The sequence below is a fragment of the Hippocampus comes genome, unplaced genomic scaffold, assembly GCF_001891065.2.
Source record: "Hippocampus comes isolate QL1 unplaced genomic scaffold, H_comes_QL1_v1.1 scaffold487, whole genome shotgun sequence".
In the NCBI taxonomy this organism is placed as follows: domain Eukaryota; kingdom Metazoa; phylum Chordata; class Actinopteri; order Syngnathiformes; family Syngnathidae; genus Hippocampus; species Hippocampus comes.
Genome location: NW_017805352.1, coordinates 310,562 through 332,054, shown reverse-complemented (window position 1 = coordinate 332,054; position 21,493 = coordinate 310,562). Strand labels below are relative to the sequence as shown.

Genomic DNA, 21,493 nt, shown 5'->3' with positions numbered 1-21,493 from the left:
GTCACTATTTCAGTGCATTTTTTTTTTACCTTTGCTTCCTAAAATAGAGCCACTGGTAGCGTGAAATGTGACTTTGCTACAGCTGGCATGGGATCGATTCCCACTTAATGCCCCATTCGCAACCGCCCTAAGGGAAAGTCAAGTAACGCATTTAAGAGGTCAGCTCACAAACATCACATGACCAAACCCAGAAAACAGGTGGGCCGTGACGGTCATTACCTGAGCCAGGTGAAATCATTTTCAGTCGACAGCGACTAGCAAAATGGCCGCACCCTGAGATTAATTTTTCTGATTTCTCTCACTCTTATTCAGCAAACAGAATATGAATCAGAATCCCGTGTTTAAACTAGTGGAGACACAAAGACAATTTTATTGCAAAGAAATGTTTTCAACGACACTTCCCCTCAAATCGCACGACATTGTTGAATAATAATGACTTGGAAACAGCTTTCCGGTCCTGCCATTATCCATCCTCTTAATTTCTCGCAAGTCTATTACTTACTGCAGATTCCATCAGGAAACACAAATCTAATCAGCTCACCTTCATTTCTGTTTGTCAGACGAAGATTATTTAACTTCCTCTACCATGTGGCACTTCCTTTCTGTTTCCAGTGGAGTGTGCCTGCCAATTTACAGGCTATAAACTAAATAGCCCGTGCTAATTAAGGTGGTTGGATTGGATGAGAGGCGGACGAGGAACCGACCAGAGAGCACTGCGAAACAACCTGCTTTCTTCCAATTTCGACACTCGACAGCCTCCCCGTGATGAAGGCCAGGTGTGCCGGTGTTTGTATACTTGAGGTATTTGTGAACATGTATTTACATAGACTATAGTTGGGCTACAGCAGCTCATGTAAACATTTCTGTATAGCTTGGCACGTGATCCTCAAGTGAAGTGTGTTTACATATTTTTCTTTGAGGGTATGTTTAGCTTCACTCTTTGGCTGCGTTAAAAGCGTGACCAAAGGCGGTGCCAGTCCCGGGGCTTGACATTGCGTGATCACGGGCCTTTAATCATTGTAATAAACGCCCTGCATTCTTTGTATGCGACTTTCTTGGCACGCATAAGTTGGCAATTCCTTCATTATCAGATCATCTGTGCATCATCATTAACGTTACATGTGTTTGCCAACACAATGTTTTCCCAGCTAATGCTCCGCTTGTTGATAAGACGTCCTAATCAGCTAGCTTTGTATCCCTCGCTCTGCTTGGCTCTCTGTCTCCGTCAAAGGAACCGCACACTTAATTGATCTCGGGGCCTCATTCTTGGCTCCCCTGCACCGCAGTAGTCAAAACATGGAGTCTATTCATAGCATAATGAGGGTTTTGGTCAACTATCTGGGGCAGGCCCAACAGATCCAGCAGTTGGTGCCGCCCAGTGAGTGATGGAAAGTGTTATCTTCTCTTCAAAAATTATTTGTCAGTGCAATTCCCCTCTGGAATTGTTCATCTGGCTCTCGCTGTGGAGACTCATTGATGGAATAGTCCTCATGTGTCCTCAACTCCCTAAGTACGTGTTCTGTTGTTACATCACCGTCACCACCAGGCCCCTTATACACTTCAAATTCAAATCTATGATGATAGATGGGTCTGGAAAATACCACGCTAATCAACGGAAGAATGTTGCGGATTTTACTGGTCTATCAAGGGGGGATCAGGCTGTGTGTGCGCGGATGAGCTTCCATTTGGTGGGGTGGAGTGTCACTTTGATCTTGTAAATGGACCTACACTCCACCAGCTGCGTTGCTGTGGTGGCGACACACAAATATGCACGCACACACGCACACGCACACGCACACGCACACGCACACACACGCGCACACACACACACACACACACACACACGTCAAGATTGAAATGAAGATGGGGATCTTGCCAAACGTTCATCATGTCTTTGAGGTCAGTGGGGGCTGTCACATAAACTTGTGCTCCGGTTAATTAATCCAAGTGGACTGTGCATGGTAGTCACTTGCAGATGTGTTTCAAATCTCCTCCCTCTTTAAAACAGAGGAGCAGCAGCCCCCCCCCCCCCCCCATGTTGCATCTGGGTATCTGTCACTATTTCAGTGCATTTTTTTTTTAACTTTGCTTCCTAAAATAGAGCCACTGGTAGCGTGAAATGTGACTTTGCTACAGCTGGCATGGGATCGATTCCCACTTAATGCCCCATTCGCAACCGCCCTGCAATTGACTGGCAACCGCTGCAGGGCGGAGGCCGCCTTTTTGCCCAAAGTCAATTGAGATAGACTCCAGCCCCTGTCGTGACCACAAAAATAATTGAAGAGATCTATCTTGAAAATGGTTCAAATAATTGGTAAGGGCTCCTTTGCCGAGAAAATAAAAACAAAACGCTGAAGTTCAGACAAATGAAATAATGCCCTTAGCCCATCTGTAATATTTCACATCGGATAAATAGCACAGCCATTGTGGAACACATGGGTCTGTGAATCATTGGTTTGGAATGCGGCATATTGCACGCCATATTGCAAACATGTCATTTCGATGCTTTGCTGCCTCGCTGCATCACAAACAAAGCATGAAATTAGAAAGAGAAACTCAGAGATCCTACGGCGCTCCAACCGATAAATATTTTGAAGCTTCTCTAATTACAAGTTTCTCTTCATCTGTGGAACCGTGATTTTTTTTTCTGAACAATCTCCTTCACCAGATCCTTTCAATTTTGCCTAAAATGATAAAAAAAATGTGACATGCAAGGTTGTGATACTCTCTGTTGCTCCTGCCAACCTGTCTTGTAGATCTCATATCGTATGGAGAAACCTGCTCCATGGGTCTCGTAGTCGGAAACAAACTTGATGAAGAGCTGGTGTCCCGAGGAGACGACGGGAGAGGGGGCGATCTTGCCACAGTACTTGCCCACCAACTGACCACTTTCGTCCACGCCGTCTCGCACTTCCACGTAATCGTACCTGAGTGAAAGATAAGAGAGGCGCTGTCAACTATGAGCGACAGGACACACTGGAAAAGTTTAGGGTGAACATTTACATTGATTTTTTTTTTTGTTTAGTTTTTTTTTTTTTTGCAAATGCACACTAATGAGGCTGAGGAGGTGTCTATATTATCATAATATCCTTTCATTATATGCTACACACCCACACAAACACCGCTGATGTATTGTCTTCCCTGTGCGGTGAACCTGAGGAGCAGGTGCAAAATCTATTATACACGCACACGCGAAAATTACATGCCGATGGAATTTAGATCTCCAGCACCAGAGGGGAAACGGCAGACTAATTGAGTCAGAACTGGATTTAGAAGCAGATAAGCTTTGAAATCGGACTCTGGGAAAAGGAGACGTGATGAACACAGGGACACGCACACACACACACGATATAAGTTATGCAAAAGTCAGCACACACACACACACACACACACACACGATATAAGTTATGCAAACGTCGACCCAGATCATCCAAGGTGGGCCAAACAGCCTGCGGTTGTTAATGTGCATGCTTGTTATTATTCTTGCCTGGGAAATATTTATTTAATAGTCATTTGAGAGAGGCTCAAGTATACCCAAGACCCAAGTGAAGTCAAGCGGTAGAGAAGATGGATCGATGGATGCTGCACATTTTTTTTTTTTATTGGAGAATTACTTGGCAGTCATGAAGGCATATACTGAATGGCAGGTGTGTGGAAACGTTCTCGCCCTTTCCGTCTTCTTACAAAATACGCCGCTTCTGGGCACAGGGACTTCTTTTCTTTTGCTTGACGAACAAACTACTGTCAAAACAACGTGCCTTGATTCCAAATGTCCTGAAATGAAAGGGTCTGCTTTAAGAAAAAAAAAAGATTTAGTTCGGGGTGGGATAATTCCCTCAAGTGGGAACAGACTTGTCCCCATATGCACCCTTTGTTGTCCCCCTTTTCACAAATGGAGTTGTTAAGATTCGCAAATTCAGTTACTTGTTTTGTCACGTTAGGGGTGATCGGGTTCCACTCTGTCGTTTCACGGTCCTGATCAGAAATATTGCAGCTATTTCCAGAAACTGTAGATTGTACAATTGGAAGGCAGTGCTTGAAATTCCATCCACATAAACAACGAAAAAAGAGCCGACGTAAAGCTTTCAACATGCATAGCAATTCCCCACTTGTTTGTGACTCTCTTGGGGTGATTTACAACTTACAAGGCAGGAGATCGATTTTCTTTTTCAAAAAGCTCCACTCTATTTCCTTGAGCTGGAATATAACGTCCCCTGGGACAAAATATGTTCCTCAACAGTCAACATCAAGTACGGCTACTGATATGCAAATATAAGAGTCATATCAACAAATAAATATATTTAGGATTTCTTGCCCAATTTTTTTTTTCCTGTTTCCTGCTCTTTGTTTCCCACCAGCTGTGGAAACGGCTTCGCTCGCGCAACTACAAGCAGAACGACTTTTTTTTTCAGGTTGTTATCAAGTGCAACGCAATAAAAAGATTGCTCGGCTCACGTGGTGTTTACAATGTTATTCTCCCAGTTCCGTGGTTAAAAGGTGAGGGAATTTCCCTTTTAAGAATCCCCGAAACTAAACAAGTTGTTTTTTTTTTTTTTTGGTGAATGATGCTTGTTACTTTCTCAGATGCAGGTGCGACGAGTTCATTTCAGTTTTGCTGGTTTGCTGGAAAAATCAAAACCCCAAATCTTTTGAACCGATTATTCTTTGCCATGCTTCATCAATGGAGAAAAGATCCAGGCTGAGATGCATTGCATACTTTTATGCCACACGCTTGGACATGAATGGAGACATAACCATGAAAATGTTTGGATTTAGCCTGTTTGAAAAGTCTCTCTTTTCACCATCCAAATTAGCTCGTCACACCTCCAGGAAAAGATGTTTATTGCATTTTTAGGCTGCCGCATCCTGTTTCATCACCAGTTCAGATGGCCCTGGGACAAAAGCGACACAATGGGCATCGAGCGAGAATAGATTTTAAAAAAAAATTTGGGGTCATGCTTGCTCCACTGTGTGTGCGTCATGCCAAAAAGAGACAACGAAATGCCTTTATTGGTCCTTGATGAGTGGAGTGTCAGCCAGAGCTCCAGTAGTTCTGCATCAGTGACTCCACACTCTCTGTGCTAATGCAAATCCATTTAGACTCTTATCATCTGGAAGGCATTATAGTAAAATTGCTTGGTGGGGCAGTTTAACACCTCTGAAAAGCCTCTCCCGTCTATTCTCGTGCCGATTACACCTGTGAGGGTTGATTTCAAAATTTAAGAGTCTTTAGAAATGACAGAGGTCATGTATCAGTCTCTTATCTATCATCGTAAAGGAAACACAGCCTGGTTTGAAGTCCCCAAAGGCCCCTCAGTTTCAGGGTTAGCTTGTCATTAATGCCCGAAGCTGTCAAGTTCAAGTTGGATTCTGCCTCTCAGGGCCTTTGTGGTGTCATGTAGCGTCATATCACAGCGTTGAATGTTGTTCTTATGCCTCACGACAATATAATTACCGGGGAACATTGCACCTATTTATTTGTCTTGTCTGCTCTGGAGCTGCACACACACACAGGCACACACACGCGCATACACGGACTCACAGTGCTAATCGTGAAAATGGTTTGTCAATCCAATGGGGAAATTAAAATGAAAAAAGAGGGGGTGTTCGGAGGGGAAAGGGGTTGAAAGTAATTCTGCACAACCTTCGCTTCACCGACTCAAATGTATTAGCCTGGCGTCTTTCTCCAGGCACGCAGCGAAAGCAATTGGCTAGCACTGGACAAGAACATTAGTAGCTTCTCGCAAAGCCGAAAAGGAGGCAACAAGCCTCTCAGCCTGACAATCGAACATTTATTTTGCCTGCGGTTTTCCCATGGAAATAGTCGGTCGACAGGTTGGCTATAAATGCTGACTTGATGTGCTTTTTTGAAGGCAACATTTGGAGGCTTCTGAAAACAGGCGAGATTTCTTCATCAGCCTGAAAAAGCTCAAACATCCTACCAAGTCAAATCGCAGCTGCGTTGAAGAGCAAGCGCCACGTCTCTGACATTTCTCTCCCTGCAGCTGTCCGACAATAAAGGCTGCTGTATGAAAACATGTCACCTACAACGTGTTCAAACATCTCAGGGTAAGGCTGAGGGGGGAAAGAGCCCCGGCAACTGATTTGCAGGTCTGGGAGGCCCCGGTGGACTTAAAAAGGAAAATTAGCTTTTGTCAGCTGTCAGGAAAGTTGGGCCCACATTCTTACAAGCTGTCACTGGGGGCACAGTCACAACATCATTAACGGCTGTACAAGATGATCGCGGTGAGGTGCTTTTTCCATGTTTTGATCCTGGCTCAAAGAAAATGCTCTTTCTTCTGAACTTTCCCCTCCATGTAAATCTCTTTAGAAATGACAGAGGTCATGTATCAGTCTCTTATCTATAATCGTAAAGGAAACACAGCCTGGTTTGAAGTCCCCAAAGGCCCCTCAGTTTCAGGGTTAGCTTGTCATTAATGCCCGAAGCTGTCAAGTTCAAGTTGGATTCTGCCTCTCAGGGCCTTTGTGGTGTCATGTAGCGTCATATCACAGCGTTGAATGTTGTTCTTATGCCTCACGACAATATAATTACCGGGGAACATTGCACCTATTTATTTGTCTTGTCTGCTCTGGAGCTGCACACACACACAGGCACACACACGCGCATACACGGACTCACAGTGCTAATCGTGAAAATGGTTTGTCAATCCAATGGGGAAATTAAAATGAAAAAAGAGGGGGTGTTCGGAGGGGAAAGGGGTTGAAAGTAATTCTGCACAACCTTCGCTTCACCGACTCAAATGTATTAGCCTGGCGTCTTTCTCCAGGCACGCAGCGAAAGCAATTGGCTAGCACTGGACAAGAACATTAGTAGCTTCTCGCAAAGCCGAAAAGGAGGCAACAAGCCTCTCAGCCTGACAATCGAACATTTATTTTGCCTGCGGTTTTCCCATGGAAATAGTCGGTCGACAGGTTGGCTATAAATGCTGACTTGATGTGCTTTTTTGAAGGCAACATTTGGAGGCTTCTGAAAACAGGCGAGATTTCTTCATCAGCCTGAAAAAGCTCAAACATCCTACCAAGTCAAATCGCAGCTGCGTTGAAGAGCAAGCGCCACGTCTCTGACATTTCTCTCCCTGCAGCTGTCCGACAATAAAGGCTGCTGTATGAAAACATGTCACCTACAACGTGTTCAAACATCTCAGGGTAAGGCTGAGGGGGGAAAGAGCCCCGGCAACTGATTTGCAGGTCTGGGAGGCCCCGGTGGACTTAAAAAGGAAAATTAGCTTTTGTCAGCTGTCAGGAAAGTTGGGCCCACATTCTTACAAGCTGTCACTGGGGGCACAGTCACAACATCATTAACGGCTGTACAAGATGATCGCGGTGAGGTGCTTTTTCCATGTTTTGATCCTGGCTCAAAGAAAATGCTCTTTCTTCTGAACTTTCCCCTCCATGTAAATCTGTTTCACATATGACATTCGTTCCCCTTCATCCGAAAATTGACCTCCACTCTATTTCCTTGAGCTGGAATATAACGTCCCCTGGGACAAAATATGTTCCTCAACAGTCAACATCAAGTACGGCTACTGATATGCAAATATAAGAGTCATATCAACAAATAAATATATTTAGGATTTCTTGCCCAATACAGGGGAAGAAGCACTGCTGTGTGCCCACACGGTAATCTGCCCACCAAATCAATGCTGAAGTATTCGGATGTGGAAAGCAACACAGCAAGTTCAAACACCCTCCAATCAGAGCTGGTGTATTTTCAGAAGTGGTTACTTGTCAGCGAGGGAAGAAGGGCGTGATTGCGTCTCTCACCATTCCATTGCCACAGGGATGGTTGGAAAGATAAGAAAGGATCAAATTCTCAGCCCTCAAAAGCGCAGATGCAGCCGTCATCGAGAGGTCCTCTTTGGATTTGACACCCCCAATATGGCCGCACTCGCCTGGGACACATTTTTGGCTGCCAGTGTTTCTGCTTTTGCGACCTTCGCAAATTCCTAAACAGCAATTATCATTACCACTGATGCAAGTGGCCAGGCACCATCTATTTGTTTTCCAAATGACAATGCCATGTGATCTGTAGACAACAACAATCACATTAATGAATCGGGCTATTAAGACTCCATTATGACATCTATGCCCTTCGAATACAATATGCAGAATAATACGTCATTAAAATATATGAGGCCATTCTGAGGAGGGAAGTTTGTTTGCTTCAAAGGTGCTTTTTATATTTTTCTCGCCTTGGTGTGGGTTAACAATGGAAGTGGGTTGTGGACTCTCACTATTCTACCCGCCGTGGATTAAAAGCATGTGCTCTTGTGAGGTCTATAACAAGTATAGTCAGAATTGTGATGTTTTTCATCAAGTTTTGTTTTCTGTTGTCACAAATTTAAGAACATCAAATTCAATGCAACAAAGCTAGACTAAAATGTACACATTTTTAATCCATTTTGCTGTTGAAAGTGTGCTTTGGGAAATAAATTGCATCACTCGTGGACCGTTAAATCAAAATTTGAAAGTATACTTTGGCAAATGTTTGCGCAAAAAAAAGAGAGAGTGAGAGCGAGAGAGCGAGAGAGAGAAGCCCCTCATTTCTGCAGCCCATTACAGACGGGAATAGCTCCCATTTGTCCCACCTTGACATTTGAAAGGATCTCTGATTGCAAAGGAGAGAGGAGCAGGCAGAGGTGAGCAAAGAGAAAGTTCTCCTCAGGGGTCGGCGACGTGACCCAGATGATCCGCCGTTACGGCGGCGATGAGAGGGCAAGGGTAAAACCAACAGGGCAAAAGAAGGGCGCCAAGCGGCACAGAGAGGCAATTATGTGCTCTACGTCTCTTGTTAAACAGGTTTCGTCCCTCTTGCCTTCGTCTTGTCACACGGTTACATGAGTATTTACGCCGGTGTGATGATCACATTTTAATGAGATCATTTGCATGAGGAACGATGCAAGATTATCATAAAAAAAATAAAATAAAAATTAAACAAACGTGGCCCTCCACATTCGCTAGGGATTTAGGATACATACAGCAGCTAGTGCACGCTTGGAAAAAGGAAGCATCGGAGATACAGTACTCAACTTAAATGAACCCGCTAATCTGCCCTGCAACAGAAATCACAGAAGATGAGGAAAAAGTAAACGATCTGCGCATCAGATCAACCATCTGAGACTTTATGCTTGTACAAGCGAGCGACGCCGGGCGGTAATGAGCCGCAAGGAGCCGGACGACATTCAAAGTGGGCCGGAGATGCGAGAGAGGAGGCGAGGGTGGGGAGGAGGCGAGTTGAAACTGAGGTCAACCCGAGGTAAAAGCCGTCGGGTGCTGTTCCAATCGCGCTCGGCTGTCACAATGGGCAGGGAGGAGGAAAAAAAGAGTCGCGTTGTGGGTGGGTTTGGCTCTGTTAGAAGGAAAACGACTTTCTGTGCGAGTAGACTGTGTTTGTACTCTGAGAAAAAAGTCTTGTATGGTATTGTCCTCGATGTACACAGTCGGTACAATTCCACTCTATTTCCTTGAGCTGGAATATAACGTCCCTTGGGACAAAATATGCTCCTCAACGGTCAACATCAGGTACGGCTACTGAGATGCAAATATAAGAGTCATATCAACAAATATATATATATTTAGGATTTCTTGCCCATTACAGGGGAAGAAGCACTGCTGTGTGCCCACACGGTAATCTGCCCACCAAATCAATGCTGAAGTTGATGAAAAAGAAAGAGCCACTTAAGTGAGGCGAGATCACGCAAAGAGCAAACAAAGTGAGAGATTGTAAGTGGCTCCAACTCAATCAAAGCGCAGCAGGCGAGCGCCCCATCAATCACTGTCTGCTTGTCCTGTGGCCGCGTCACGCCACCTTGAGTGGTGGACAACCACCAGCAACTTGAAGCCCGCTGTGTGAAATCACCGTCACCGAAAAATGACCCTGGGGATCTGGGGCTTTCTGGCGCAACTTCCTTCCTAACAATTCTTGCCCACTGCAAACAAACTCTGTTTCACTCAGAGGCCCTCATGGGATCGACTTCATTCTTTGAATAAAGCATCCTGGAGTTGTTGAGAGCCCTTTACTGTGACCTGTGTGGATCTGTTTAAGCACACGGCAACAAACAGGAGACTTTGCAGCAGCCATCAATGCAACAAAGCTAGACTAAAATGTACACATTTTTAATCCATTTTGCTGTTGAAAGTGTGCTTTGGGAAATAAATTGCATCACTCGTGGACCGTTAAATCAAAATTTGAAAGTATACTTTGGCAAATGTTTGCGCAAAAAAAAGAGAGAGTGAGAGCGAGAGAGCGAGAGAGAGAAGCCCCTCATTTCTGCAGCCCATTACAGACGGGAATAGCTCCCATTTGTCCCACCTTGACATTTGAAAGGATCTCTGATTGCAAAGGAGAGAGGAGCAGGCAGAGGTGAGCAAAGAGAAAGTTCTCCTCAGGGGTCGGCGACGTGACCCAGATGACCCGCCGTTACGGCGGCGATGAGAGGTCAAGGGTAAAACCAACAGGGCAAAAGAAGGGCGCCAAGCGGCACAGAGAGGCAATTATGTGCTCTACGTCTCTTGTTAAACAGGTTTCGTCCCTCTTGCCTTCGTCTTGTCACACGGTTACATGAGTATTTACGCCGGTGTGATGATCACATTTTAATGAGATCATTTGCATGAGGAACGATGCAAGATTATCATAAAAAAAATAAAATAAAAATTAAACAAACGTGGCCCTCCACATTCGCTAGGGATTTAGGATACACAGCAGCTAGAGTGCACGCTTGGAAAAAGGAAGCATCGGAGATACAGTACTCAACTTAAATGAACCCGCTAATCTGCCCTGCAACAGAAATCACAGAAGATGAGGAAAAAGTAAACGATCTGCGCATCAGATCAACCATCTGAGACTTTATGCTTGTACAAGCGAGCGACGCCGGGCGGTAATGAGCCGCAAGGAGCCGGACGACATTCAAAGTGGGCCGGAGATGCGAGAGAGGAGGCGAGGGTGGGGAGGAGGCGAGTTGAAACTGAGGTCAACCCGAGGTAAAAGCCGTCGGGTGCTGTTCCAATCGCGCTCGGCTGTCACAATGGGCAGGGAGGAGGAAAAAAAGAGTCGCGTTGTGGGTGGGTTTGGCTCTGTTAGAAGGAAAACGACTTTCTGTGCGAGTAGACTGTGTTTGTACTCTGAGAAAAAAGTCTTGTATGGTATTGTCCTCGATGTACACAGTCGGTACAATCAGCAGCTACAGCGGCTTTGAATTGAAAAAAAAAAGAACCCTGGGAAATGTATTTGAACAATTTAAAACAGATGAATTACCTGTTTAGTTTTTTTCTTTTTGTTAGCATGGTTGAGTGAGAAAGTACAAACTCTCAGTCCCCTATGGAGACAATGCGGCGAAATGTTTCTCAGATGCGTTTCCTGTCTCGCCCCCTCCCCTCCTGACAATTACTGCTGTCCGACAAAAGACGGCGGTGATGAAAAAGAAAGAGCCACTTAAGTGAGGCGAGATCACGCAAAGAGCAAACAAAGTGAGAGATTGTAAGTGGCTCCAACTCAATCAAAGCGCAGCAGGCGAGCGCCCCATCAATCACTGTCTGCTTGTCCTGTGGCCGCGTCACGCCACCTTGAGTGGTGGACAACCACCAGCAACTTGAAGCCCGCTGTGTGAAATCACCGTCACCGAAAAATGACCCTGGGGATCTGGGGCTTTCTGGCGCAACTTCCTTCCTAACAATTCTTGCCCACTGCAAACAAACTCTGTTTCACTCAGAGGCCCTCATGGGATCGACTTCATTCTTTGAATAAAGCATCCTGGAGTTGTTGAGAGCCCTTTACTGTGACCTGTGTGGATCTGTTTAAGCACACGGCAACAAACAGGAGACTTTGCAGCAGCCATGCATCAATCAAAATCACGAGACGCAAATACAGCTAGATTAGAGGGCAAAACAATTCAGACAAGCCCGTACACGCTGTCTATAGAAGAACTTGAACTTTCTTGATCTCAAACTCCTCAAGCGAAAAAAAGGATCTAAATTCAGCCACCAGGTATCGAGTAACACACTCATCACGAAATAAAATCATCTGGATCCAGAGACACTGGAAAGGAGACAATACAACTACTGAAAAAAATCGAGATGAATTTACTTTGCTCTACTTGACCAAATAAAATTGTGTAAATTCAATACCATTGTTTTCAGAGCAGATAAGGAAGGAGGAATAAAAATAAAACTGTTTTGTTTTTTTTCATCCGTTTTCTTCACCGCTTATCCTGTTCGGGGTTGTGGAGATCTGGAGCCTATCCCAGCTGACTTCACACTGGACTGTTAATCAAAAAAATGTCTTCATTGTAATACAAAATACAATATTTAGACATGATTTTCGAGTCACAGTTCTTTATGTAGAAACATGTCGAAGCCATTTAGAGAGCAGTTTTTCGTTTTCCAGAAAGAGAGAGACTTCCATGTTAGGAGGCCAGGAACGGTTTGGACTTGGAAAGAAGTCTTGCGAGATGAAAAGGAAAAAAAAAAAAAAAAATCAACAGCGTGCTGACATCTGAGCAACATTCCATCCATCGCAAACATGTGCTGCGACACAACATCGTGAGCTCCAATCATAGACACAGACTCCAAGTTATTTATGACCACTGCCGCTGGTCCTTTCCTTTCACCACCTACCCCCCACCCCTCCTTTTGCTATACTCTTCTGCTGTGAAGTGCACCGCCCTCCCGCTGCGAGGTAGAGTGGCTCACCTCCCGCTTGTGGTCGGTCCGGTTGTGCATGAATCAAAGTGGTGACAGAGCAGCGGGGAGGATGGCAGATGCCACAGCCAGAAAGCTTTTCAATCAGGTTGCCCTTCCAAGTCTGAACCAAGGTGAAACACTTCACCGGCAGATTTAAAAAAAAAAAAAAAAAAAAAAAAAAAACACCCACGGTCATTCGTACTGCTGCACGCTTTCTATCGCACATGTGCAGGGGCTTGCTTTAATCCTGCTCATTAGCCAGGGAGTAACCTTTTATGTTTCAACGTGATGAAGAAAGAGAGTAATGAGAGTGAAGGTCAGCTGTGTTTCTGTATGCCGGACTCTTCTCTTGCCTCTGGTTAATTGAGAAGGTGAGCACTTCACATTTCTAAGCGCGACGGCTTTCATTTGCCTTCAATGCTTCACCTGCTTTGTCAACTGCCGTATTTTTGCAAGAAGTCACGAGGACGGCGCACAAGATGACGTTTCACCATGTTGACAGTTTGCAATAATTGTTGGCAAGGGCAAACAAGAAATGTTCAAAGTCGATTGCTCTTTGTGCCGACGGGGTGGCGCGTCAGTGTAATTTCAGATGCAATTTCATTTCCATTGTCATCGACTGCAGTGCTCTTTTGCTGTGCAAAATACCAGGTGCATAATTTGGGGCACTTTTGTGAAAGGTGGTCATTAAGAGAACCGTTGCCACCCAACACACAGTTTTTTTTTTTTTTTCTCGATTGCAGCTCCACTTTGGACTCCCGCAGCATGGATGCCATTCTCTCTGAAGCGAATAAAAGATGACAACTGAATTCAGAGAGAAGACAGTTCCACCACGTTTGGTCAGAATGTCCATCGTTTCATATATTGGCCCCAAATGATTCTTTCGTGGCTAATAGAATTGTTGTTTTTTTGTTTTTCTTTAATAGAAAACAATATTCATTGAAATTAATGACAAGAAATCACTCAACCAATGAGCGGCCAGAAGCGGTTGCCATCACCCATATGTTATCCGCTGGCTTTTTCCAACAGCAAAATCTCAAGTAGGAACAGTCCCATAGCAAAATCCTCAGGTACTCCTCAGTTTCAGGACAACGGAGCCATTTTTTTTTTTCTTAATCCACCTGGGCCACCATGACAACAGTTGATAAACGACCGCAGAGTCTACTGCCCCTCTCTGGTGGGATTGCGGTGGGAGTAGGGGAGTTTAGATGTTGAAGAGGGAGGAACTTTCAGACTTTCATAGAAAGTTACAGTTGTGCAGGTCCACCTTTCTTGATCATTGAATTTCCTTTCAGGCGGACGGGCAAATAGGATTCAGAGAGGAGATCACCCCAAAGTCCCTTCTGTCCTCTACTCGCGCTTCCCAGTAACAGGTGGCGCTCTTTGTCAGCGGGATTTCAAATGGCAAAGGAAGAGCTAACAATAGATCCGGGGTCCGGTAATACCCCGCCTTGCCTCTTTCCTGAGCTGTGGAGTCCAAACCTAGTTGGGAATACCAGGAAGGGCCACGTTGTCTGATGGAGAAAGGTGCACAGCAGAGAATGTTTGCCTTCCCAGCAGGCCGAGCAGCTTGACGGGAGCTACACGGCAGGAGATCTGAGTGGGTCGGGCGGCCGGAGGGAGGCGGGGGCAGAGAAAAAAAGGAAGACTACAATTCATGAGAAGAAAGAAGCGCTTTCTAAGCTTTGAGTTACGGTCACCTGAAGGCAGGGGGGCTGCTGCAGACTTTTGAACCGTGCTAAGGCGGGATGCTTTCGTTCTTTCGGCTGCACAAAAGGTTGCTTGAGAAGGCATTCTTGAAATAACTTGGCTTGCCTAGTACCCCTCTGCCATATATCTCGTCCCCCGGCCCCCAACCCCTTTGTCAACTGCATCCACAGTTCTTTTGGAATTCGTTTCCACGTAATCCAGAAAAGTCCAAGTCCCCACTTCCCAGCCATGCTAAAACATATGCTGCAACATAGACTTCCTGACTTCGATTGATTTTTGCAAGACATATTTTTCGGAATGGTCAGCAAATGTGATGTTATCAATGATTCATCATGACCGTCAGGATCATATGTATTGAAAGCTCCTTCTCCTCCATGAGTCAGCAGGAGGGGGGTGGGGGGGAGGTGAGATGGCGAGAACAGCCTGCAGCTACAGATGGACGATTGAAGGTTTTGCCTCGGTTACACATTAGCAGACTTTCAAACGGAAAAAGAGCGTTTAAAGGACAACAACCGCCGTCTATTTTCATGTTTAGATCAAATGCTCTTCAGAGCATATTTGAGCAAAAAAGTTTTTTTTTTCTCCTCAGATGCACGGCTGAAAAAGCCAGATAGGCCTCACAACGTTTATATCACCAAGTACAGACGAGTGCGGGGTTAATCATCCCTTTTCTTTGTTTTGTTTTTCCATTTGAGTGAAGCATACGCATTGGACTGATTTTAAAAGCGAATTCACTTCAAATATTTGTCCCCACACAGGCTGTGCCTCCGGCTCAAACTTCATTACCTACGAGGGTCGGCCCCCTTCAACTCCACTCTGTGAAAGTCTACAACAGTGCGTGAAAGGTAAACACGTTCTGCATTCAGAATCGCAGGGCTCACTTAGTCGCCTTATCTTTGTGATGAAGTGGTTTCCTCCTTCTCCTCCTCCTCTCAGGATACAGGCCCGTGCACTTCCCCAAACAAACCCGACAAGGATATCGTGCACGTACAACAACACCAGTGCATTCAGACTCCACTCTTTTTTTTTTTTTTCCATTTTACCAGCACCACTTTTAGTGCTTCTTGTTTGGTTTGCTGATAACGGCCATGTTGGGGAACATGTGGTGCATGTGTGTTCCATTTGCCCACTAATTAGATTGAAAAGGCTGTGCACTGAACCGTGCACTGTAGCACCCAACCCGCACCCGCCGCCCACCCCTTGGCTCCTCCGCCTCCACCCACTCTGCCAGTCAATCAGATAAGGCCATTCTGTGTCTCATCAGTGTCCATTTTGTAAGGGCTGATTTTGGTGAATGGAGTCGCAAAATGGAGTTAAAAAAAATGCAACCAACTTGACAGTATTGCCCAAAACAGCCCACCCAGATGTGAATAACCAAAGGAAGAAATACCAAAGGATGGCTGACACTAAAGTGAGACCACCACCCAAGCTGGAAAGTAATGTGCAGCACAACTCAAGACCCACGGAAACAGCTCCATTATAAAACCATTAATAATGAAACATCATGGCATCTGGTTAAAGATAGAAACATTTTGAGGTCAGGACAGCCCAGCTTTCCCGTGCAATCTCTGCATGGTTCACATGAGGCGTCAAATTTGATATTTGTATTTACAGCGGAACCTCTCAGACTTCTGATTCAATCGGGTATAGAATTCATTTTTCTCATAGGAAATAGAATTTGAATTGAATTCATCTGTTCCAGGCTCAAACATGTACACGGATATTGTTTGAGGACCAATTTACTTCAGTCTTTTTTTTTTTTCTAAACATCCTCACGGAGTCCTATTCGTCAAATCCTTTTATTATAATAACAGCGTCAATAACATTTTGAAAAAGCCCATGCACTATTGCACTTGCACTGCGGCGGTTCAGACTCGATGTGACTTCACGGGCATATTTTTGTCGCCAAATGTCAGCAAATGCCAAATGGTAAGGACGTTCGATTTCAGAGGTTTCACGGGTCGCATTTTGACGTGCTGTACAGTATTTGTAAGGTGCAACTCTAAATGATCATTCATAAAAATAACTCTCAACACCCAACTATCTAGCACTCAACCTTCAACAATCAGTGACTGGAAGTAAAAAAAAAGAGAGGCTCAATCCCTAATGATTCAGTGATGGCCAACTGCAGTGAAAATCCCACCTCTTGTCATCCTGAAAAAAATGGCTTCCTTGAGCCATTACAGACTACATTCTTTTTTTTCCCCCCCTGTCTGTGTTGAGACACAGGAAATTCATTCCTGGCTAATTTGATTAGCGTGATCATTGTTGCAGGCATCCCCCACTCCTCTTGTCGCTTCCTTGCTCACTCTCGCCAGTAGCGAAATCTGACCCAAAAGAAGAACCAGGGAGCATCCAGTCTTTACGTACACCAAACCATTAATGAAGGCAATGGTACAAACAGGTTACATTGGGACAAAAATCCTGGATTAGAATAATAATGATTTTAAAAAAATTAAAAAAGAAACCTGCAAAAAGACACAGGAGTGTTTTAGGGAGGGACAAAGGGAGACTGGGTCCAGGTTTTGGGTGGAGTGGGGATACAGTAACAGGATCCAGCAAAGCCCTCTACTCTCTTGAGCCCTGCAGCGTAAACAAACAGCTGAGACAAAGCGGGGCAGAGGCTCCGACACACGTACCGAACCACACACACACACACACACACACACACACACACACACACACACACACACACACACACACACACGCAGAGACAGGCAATCAGAGCAAGGCAGTCTGCCCAGCTAAGGCGCACCTTCGGGCACCCACAATGACATCGACTCATCACATTAGTGTCTGTCTCCGGTTTCATCTGCTCAAACTATCACTCTGACATTCATTTATTTATCTTAAATTTGACAGAGGCCTATAGGAATATGAAGCCAACCTCCTCTGGTAATTTTTTTTTTCTAATTTCAGTGCCGAAAATGACGGATTTTTGCAAACAAATCAGTGGAACCTCCAACCTCAGAGGACATGAAAGAAACAGATATTTATTCAAGACGTCACGCTCTGAGTCAAAGCTGCAAAAATTCCCTCGTGCAATGACAAAACTTTTATCAGCCCAAAACCATGTGACTGCTCCATGCCACAACGACAGGAAGTGAAGACATTGCACAAACGCGGAGCTGGTTGAGACCTCCTGTATGTAGTGCAAGATTGGGGTCGCATCGATCGCTAGATGGCGCAGTTTCACGTGCAATATGTAAAAAGGGTGATCGGGAGAATGGGGACGCTTCCACATAAAGGGCCTCAAGTCAATCTTTGACCAAAAGTTCCACTCATGATTTTTTTTTGGGGGGGTGGGGTGATCCCAAACTTCAATAATTCCTCATCTACCATTTTGTGCAATAAAACATTTGGTTTGTGGATTGTTTACTTCTCATCCCAGATTATTTGTTGCCATAGCAGGGATTAGAATGCATTCTAGTCACTCTTATTGATTACATGCAATATAGATTGACACCAGACATTAGCTCCAAAGAGCGTGTGACTATTCCTAGAGGTTAGGAGCAGTTGGCTGGGTACATACTTGCATTCCCGATCCTCCAGGTCAAAATGTGGATTGAAGTTGATGAGGATCCGCTGGTGGGGGCCGGGGGCCGAGATCACCCACGTACAGCGCTGAGAGGAGGTGTAAGACATGGGGTACCCGGGAGAGGTGAGGTAGTTGGCATTTGAGATTCGGATGTTGCCTCCACATTTGTCTGCAAAACGTGAAACCACCACGATTTGAAACAGGTTCTCGCACACACAAACAGGTCACTGATTGATCACACACAGTATCGAAATTGAGACATGTTTAGTCTGCAAGCGAAACTATTAAATCATCACGTAAAGATGGACTTGAAAGAAAGTGAGCCATTTCATGTGGCATACAGGAAGCTGACGTCATGCAAAATGCAAGGTTGAAACTTTTTCTAAAGTGTCCTCATCGAACAAATTATTAAATTTAGTGCTCAGGAACTGATAGGAGACAATTTTTCTTAGTGTGCAGTTTGGTTTTAATGGAAGAAAAAAATCAATTTTTTAAGTGTAATAAGCAAAAGTGATGCTCAAAAAAATTGGAGGTTTAGTAAAGAGGAAATTGCAAAAAAAATAAATGCTGAACCCAAAGATATTTCAAAACAAGATTGACAAAGTCTTATATTGAATTATGACTCATCTAAAAATATTGTTTTAAACGTGTAACTGATTGCAAATGAGGCATAATGTTTGAATAAATCTAATATAAATAAAGACAAATTCAATCCTACAAAAGGTGACTTTTGTCAAAGGTTAAAGGTGCTTCTGAGAGTCTACCAGTGGATCGGGGAGCTAATCTTTCAAAAAAAATATGTAGATTGGGATGAGCTGCTCTACAGAGTACATAAAAGGATTTTTCATCAATAGCTATCAGTTGTCACTTACCGTTTTTGAAAGCCTTGGCCACCAAGAGGAATCCCATCAACAAGACAAAGACTAATCCACAATGCATCCTCGTTTTGTCAGCCCCGAAATAAAATGAGCAAAAAAAAAATCCCAGGTGAACTCCTCCAAAGCCTTACGGCTGGCCAAGTGGTCCTGTCTTATTTCGGCAGTAGTAAAAACAAACAAAAAACTTGAATAAAAACAAAAACAGAACGAGTCACTTGTAGTGAAGCTGCTGAGTGTGGTCTTCAGGTCGCTGGCATCCTGTCATTCAGCTCCTCTTCCCTCTCGCATCAGCCGACTGCGCTCTTCTGTGCAGGCCGGAGTTGGCCATATCCTCGCCACCGGTGCCAATGAGCGCACTGAAAGGAAACGATCCAGTACCACTTTGCGTCCTTTTTGTTTCTGATTTCAGGCAAACGAGGAGTTGGCCGGAAGCAATCTTCCACTGCGGAGAGGAGAAACACGTTTCAGCAGGTGCGAGCACGCAGGTTGGAAAGTGTAGCGCCCAAGTTGCTCGCTTTCGACAACTCGGAAGCTGTTAAACTCTCAATGGTGCGCGCTCATTGGACAAAAGGACTGCTTCATTAATGGAGGTTTGGCCAGCTCACAAACAGCCAGCGTGTTGCACGAGCCGTGCACCTCTTTTATGCGTAAAAGCGGAGCTGCAGTCGTCCATGAATTGGAATGCCTCCCCCCTTTCTCTTTCTCTCTTTTGCCACCCTCTCATCACCCTTCTGTCTTCTCTGACACAGAGGAGCAAGACATTAATGAAAGATGCCCTCTCGCAAAAGCACTTCCTGCAGGAATATTCAAGGAATAGTTCCATGACGAAGTAGATATTAAAATGAGAACGTCGCTTCTGTTCTATTTTGTTCAACAGCTTACATTGAGACTTCTCTCAGTATGTACCTCGTTGTACTCCGAAAAGTCAGCGAGACGCCAATCGGCGCTTGTTGCAATGTCCGTTTCTGCACGGAAACTCGAATAAAACAGTTTTTCTATTTTCTGTGCTTGACATTTTGCACGCTCCGCTGATATCGAGATGAGGCGATGGTAGCTTGCCCCACAACACTGACACAAAAAAAGCACTCTGAAATTCAGGGGCAATCAATTCAAGCATAAAAATGATAGTGGCGGAATTGTCCTGGTGTTTTACTCCAGGCTGCTTTTATAAGGTCACGCCGCACAAATCGGAACAAAGACGGCTTGTATTCATCATATACCTACACTATTGAGAATGTGCTACAATCCTCCGTCAAACCGCAACTCAGCATATGTTATCTTAATTTTGTAATATGCTCTTGGGCTGGTTTGATGAATAAGACAATGAGGAAAGTTAGCAGTCAGTGAGTGGTTCATATCAATAACACCATTTCACATCATTCAAGTGCTTGCAAAATCACTAAATCTAAACATTCTTTCGGTTAAAAAAAAAGAAAAAAAGCCATATTCACCTGTGTGGAGGTGCGTGCATCAGTGCACTTTCCAAGCTGCGATCCGACAGGCTGCCTCGAATGTCTCTACGAAAAACGCGAAGTGGTCTTCCAAACAAATCAAGATAAGTTAATACACCCTAACTTCCTTTTTTGATGATGATTATATCGATTTTTTTTTTAAACCGAGGGACAACCACAATCGTGGCGAATTCCCCGCCGCGTAAAGACGCGCAGGCGATGCCCGAAGACTCCTCGCCGCCTTCCCCGCATGCAGACGCGCTTCCCGGGCTGCTTTTCGCCGCTCACTCGCTCGGGTGTCCCTCGTCTTGTCTCAACCCAGCACGGCGAAGCCAAAAAGTGTTCCACTAGGTCGAGACGATGGATTTAAATAACGTAAAGCGACAGATAAATCCACAGCGAGACAATTGCGCAAGTTTCTTCCCCCGGTCCGCGTATCGTACGCGCGCCACTGCTGCGGTTGCTCTGATGGAAAACGCCAAAGGTTTGAGTGGCTGCCAGCCCCACACGCCCCTTTTTACCAAGGATGAGCACGCGGGTGCGCGTGGTCGTCGGCGCGCGCGAGCGCGCAAGTGGGTGCGTGAGTTCACACAGCTGTCTTTTCTCTTTGAGCCGATATGCATTTATTGAACTTCATGCGCTGACCCCAAGGAGTTGGAAGGGCGCGTTTGAAGCCAATTTCTTGCTTGCCAAGTACAAATACTCCATTACTGTAGTTGAGTAGATATTTCTGATGGTTCTTCACTTGAGTATAGGCTTATTTAATGTTTTCGGACGACTTTTTTTTTTAAACACCACATCTATTTTTTACTTCGGCGAAATGGGAATTAGAGTCACTCTTTTTTTCACAGATGTAAAAGACGTCAATGGAGGGATTACTGTACGTCTCGTCAATCGTGGTTGAGGTCTTGTTTGGGGTCATTATAAGGAAGGTGGTGGGGAGATGACAGAGGAACGCGAACCAGGAAAACAGTCAGACACTGATGCAACAGATGGAGAGAAGCAAGATATTCCCCATCATCCATTATTGAAAACTATTGTTTGATGTTGTTAGCTCCCAGAATGATTGACATCAAATGGGTTGTTTTGTGTCAGACGAAACGCGGAAAATTATTCTGTGTGCAGCTTTTGTTCCCATTGAGCCAGCAGGTATTAAGTGAGGGTAAAAAAAATCATTTTGACTTTTACCTCTCGACTGAAGTACTTTATTCAGTTTA

General features: G+C 44.8%; 1 protein-coding gene across 2 annotated transcripts in view; it reads right to left on the bottom strand.

Moving 5' to 3' along the window:
* Positions 1 to 20,785, bottom strand: part of nrp1a (neuropilin 1a) — a 51,426-nt gene extending 30,641 nt beyond the window's left edge. The window contains exons 1-4 of one of the 2 annotated variants that reach the window (XM_019871869.1): positions 20,277 to 20,785; positions 18,820 to 19,267; positions 17,942 to 18,116; positions 2,746 to 2,927 (exon numbers count right to left, since the gene is read on the bottom strand). In XM_019871869.1, coding sequence (XP_019727428.1) covers positions 2,746 to 2,927; positions 17,942 to 18,116; positions 18,820 to 18,886 — 424 coding nt within the window. In that variant the 5' untranslated portion in view covers positions 18,887 to 19,267; positions 20,277 to 20,785. The remainder of the gene's footprint in view (positions 1 to 2,745; positions 2,928 to 17,941; positions 18,117 to 18,819; positions 19,268 to 20,276) is intronic. The other variant, XM_019871870.1, reaches the window with a different exon arrangement.
* Between the last annotated feature and the right edge of the window lie 708 nt (positions 20,786 to 21,493).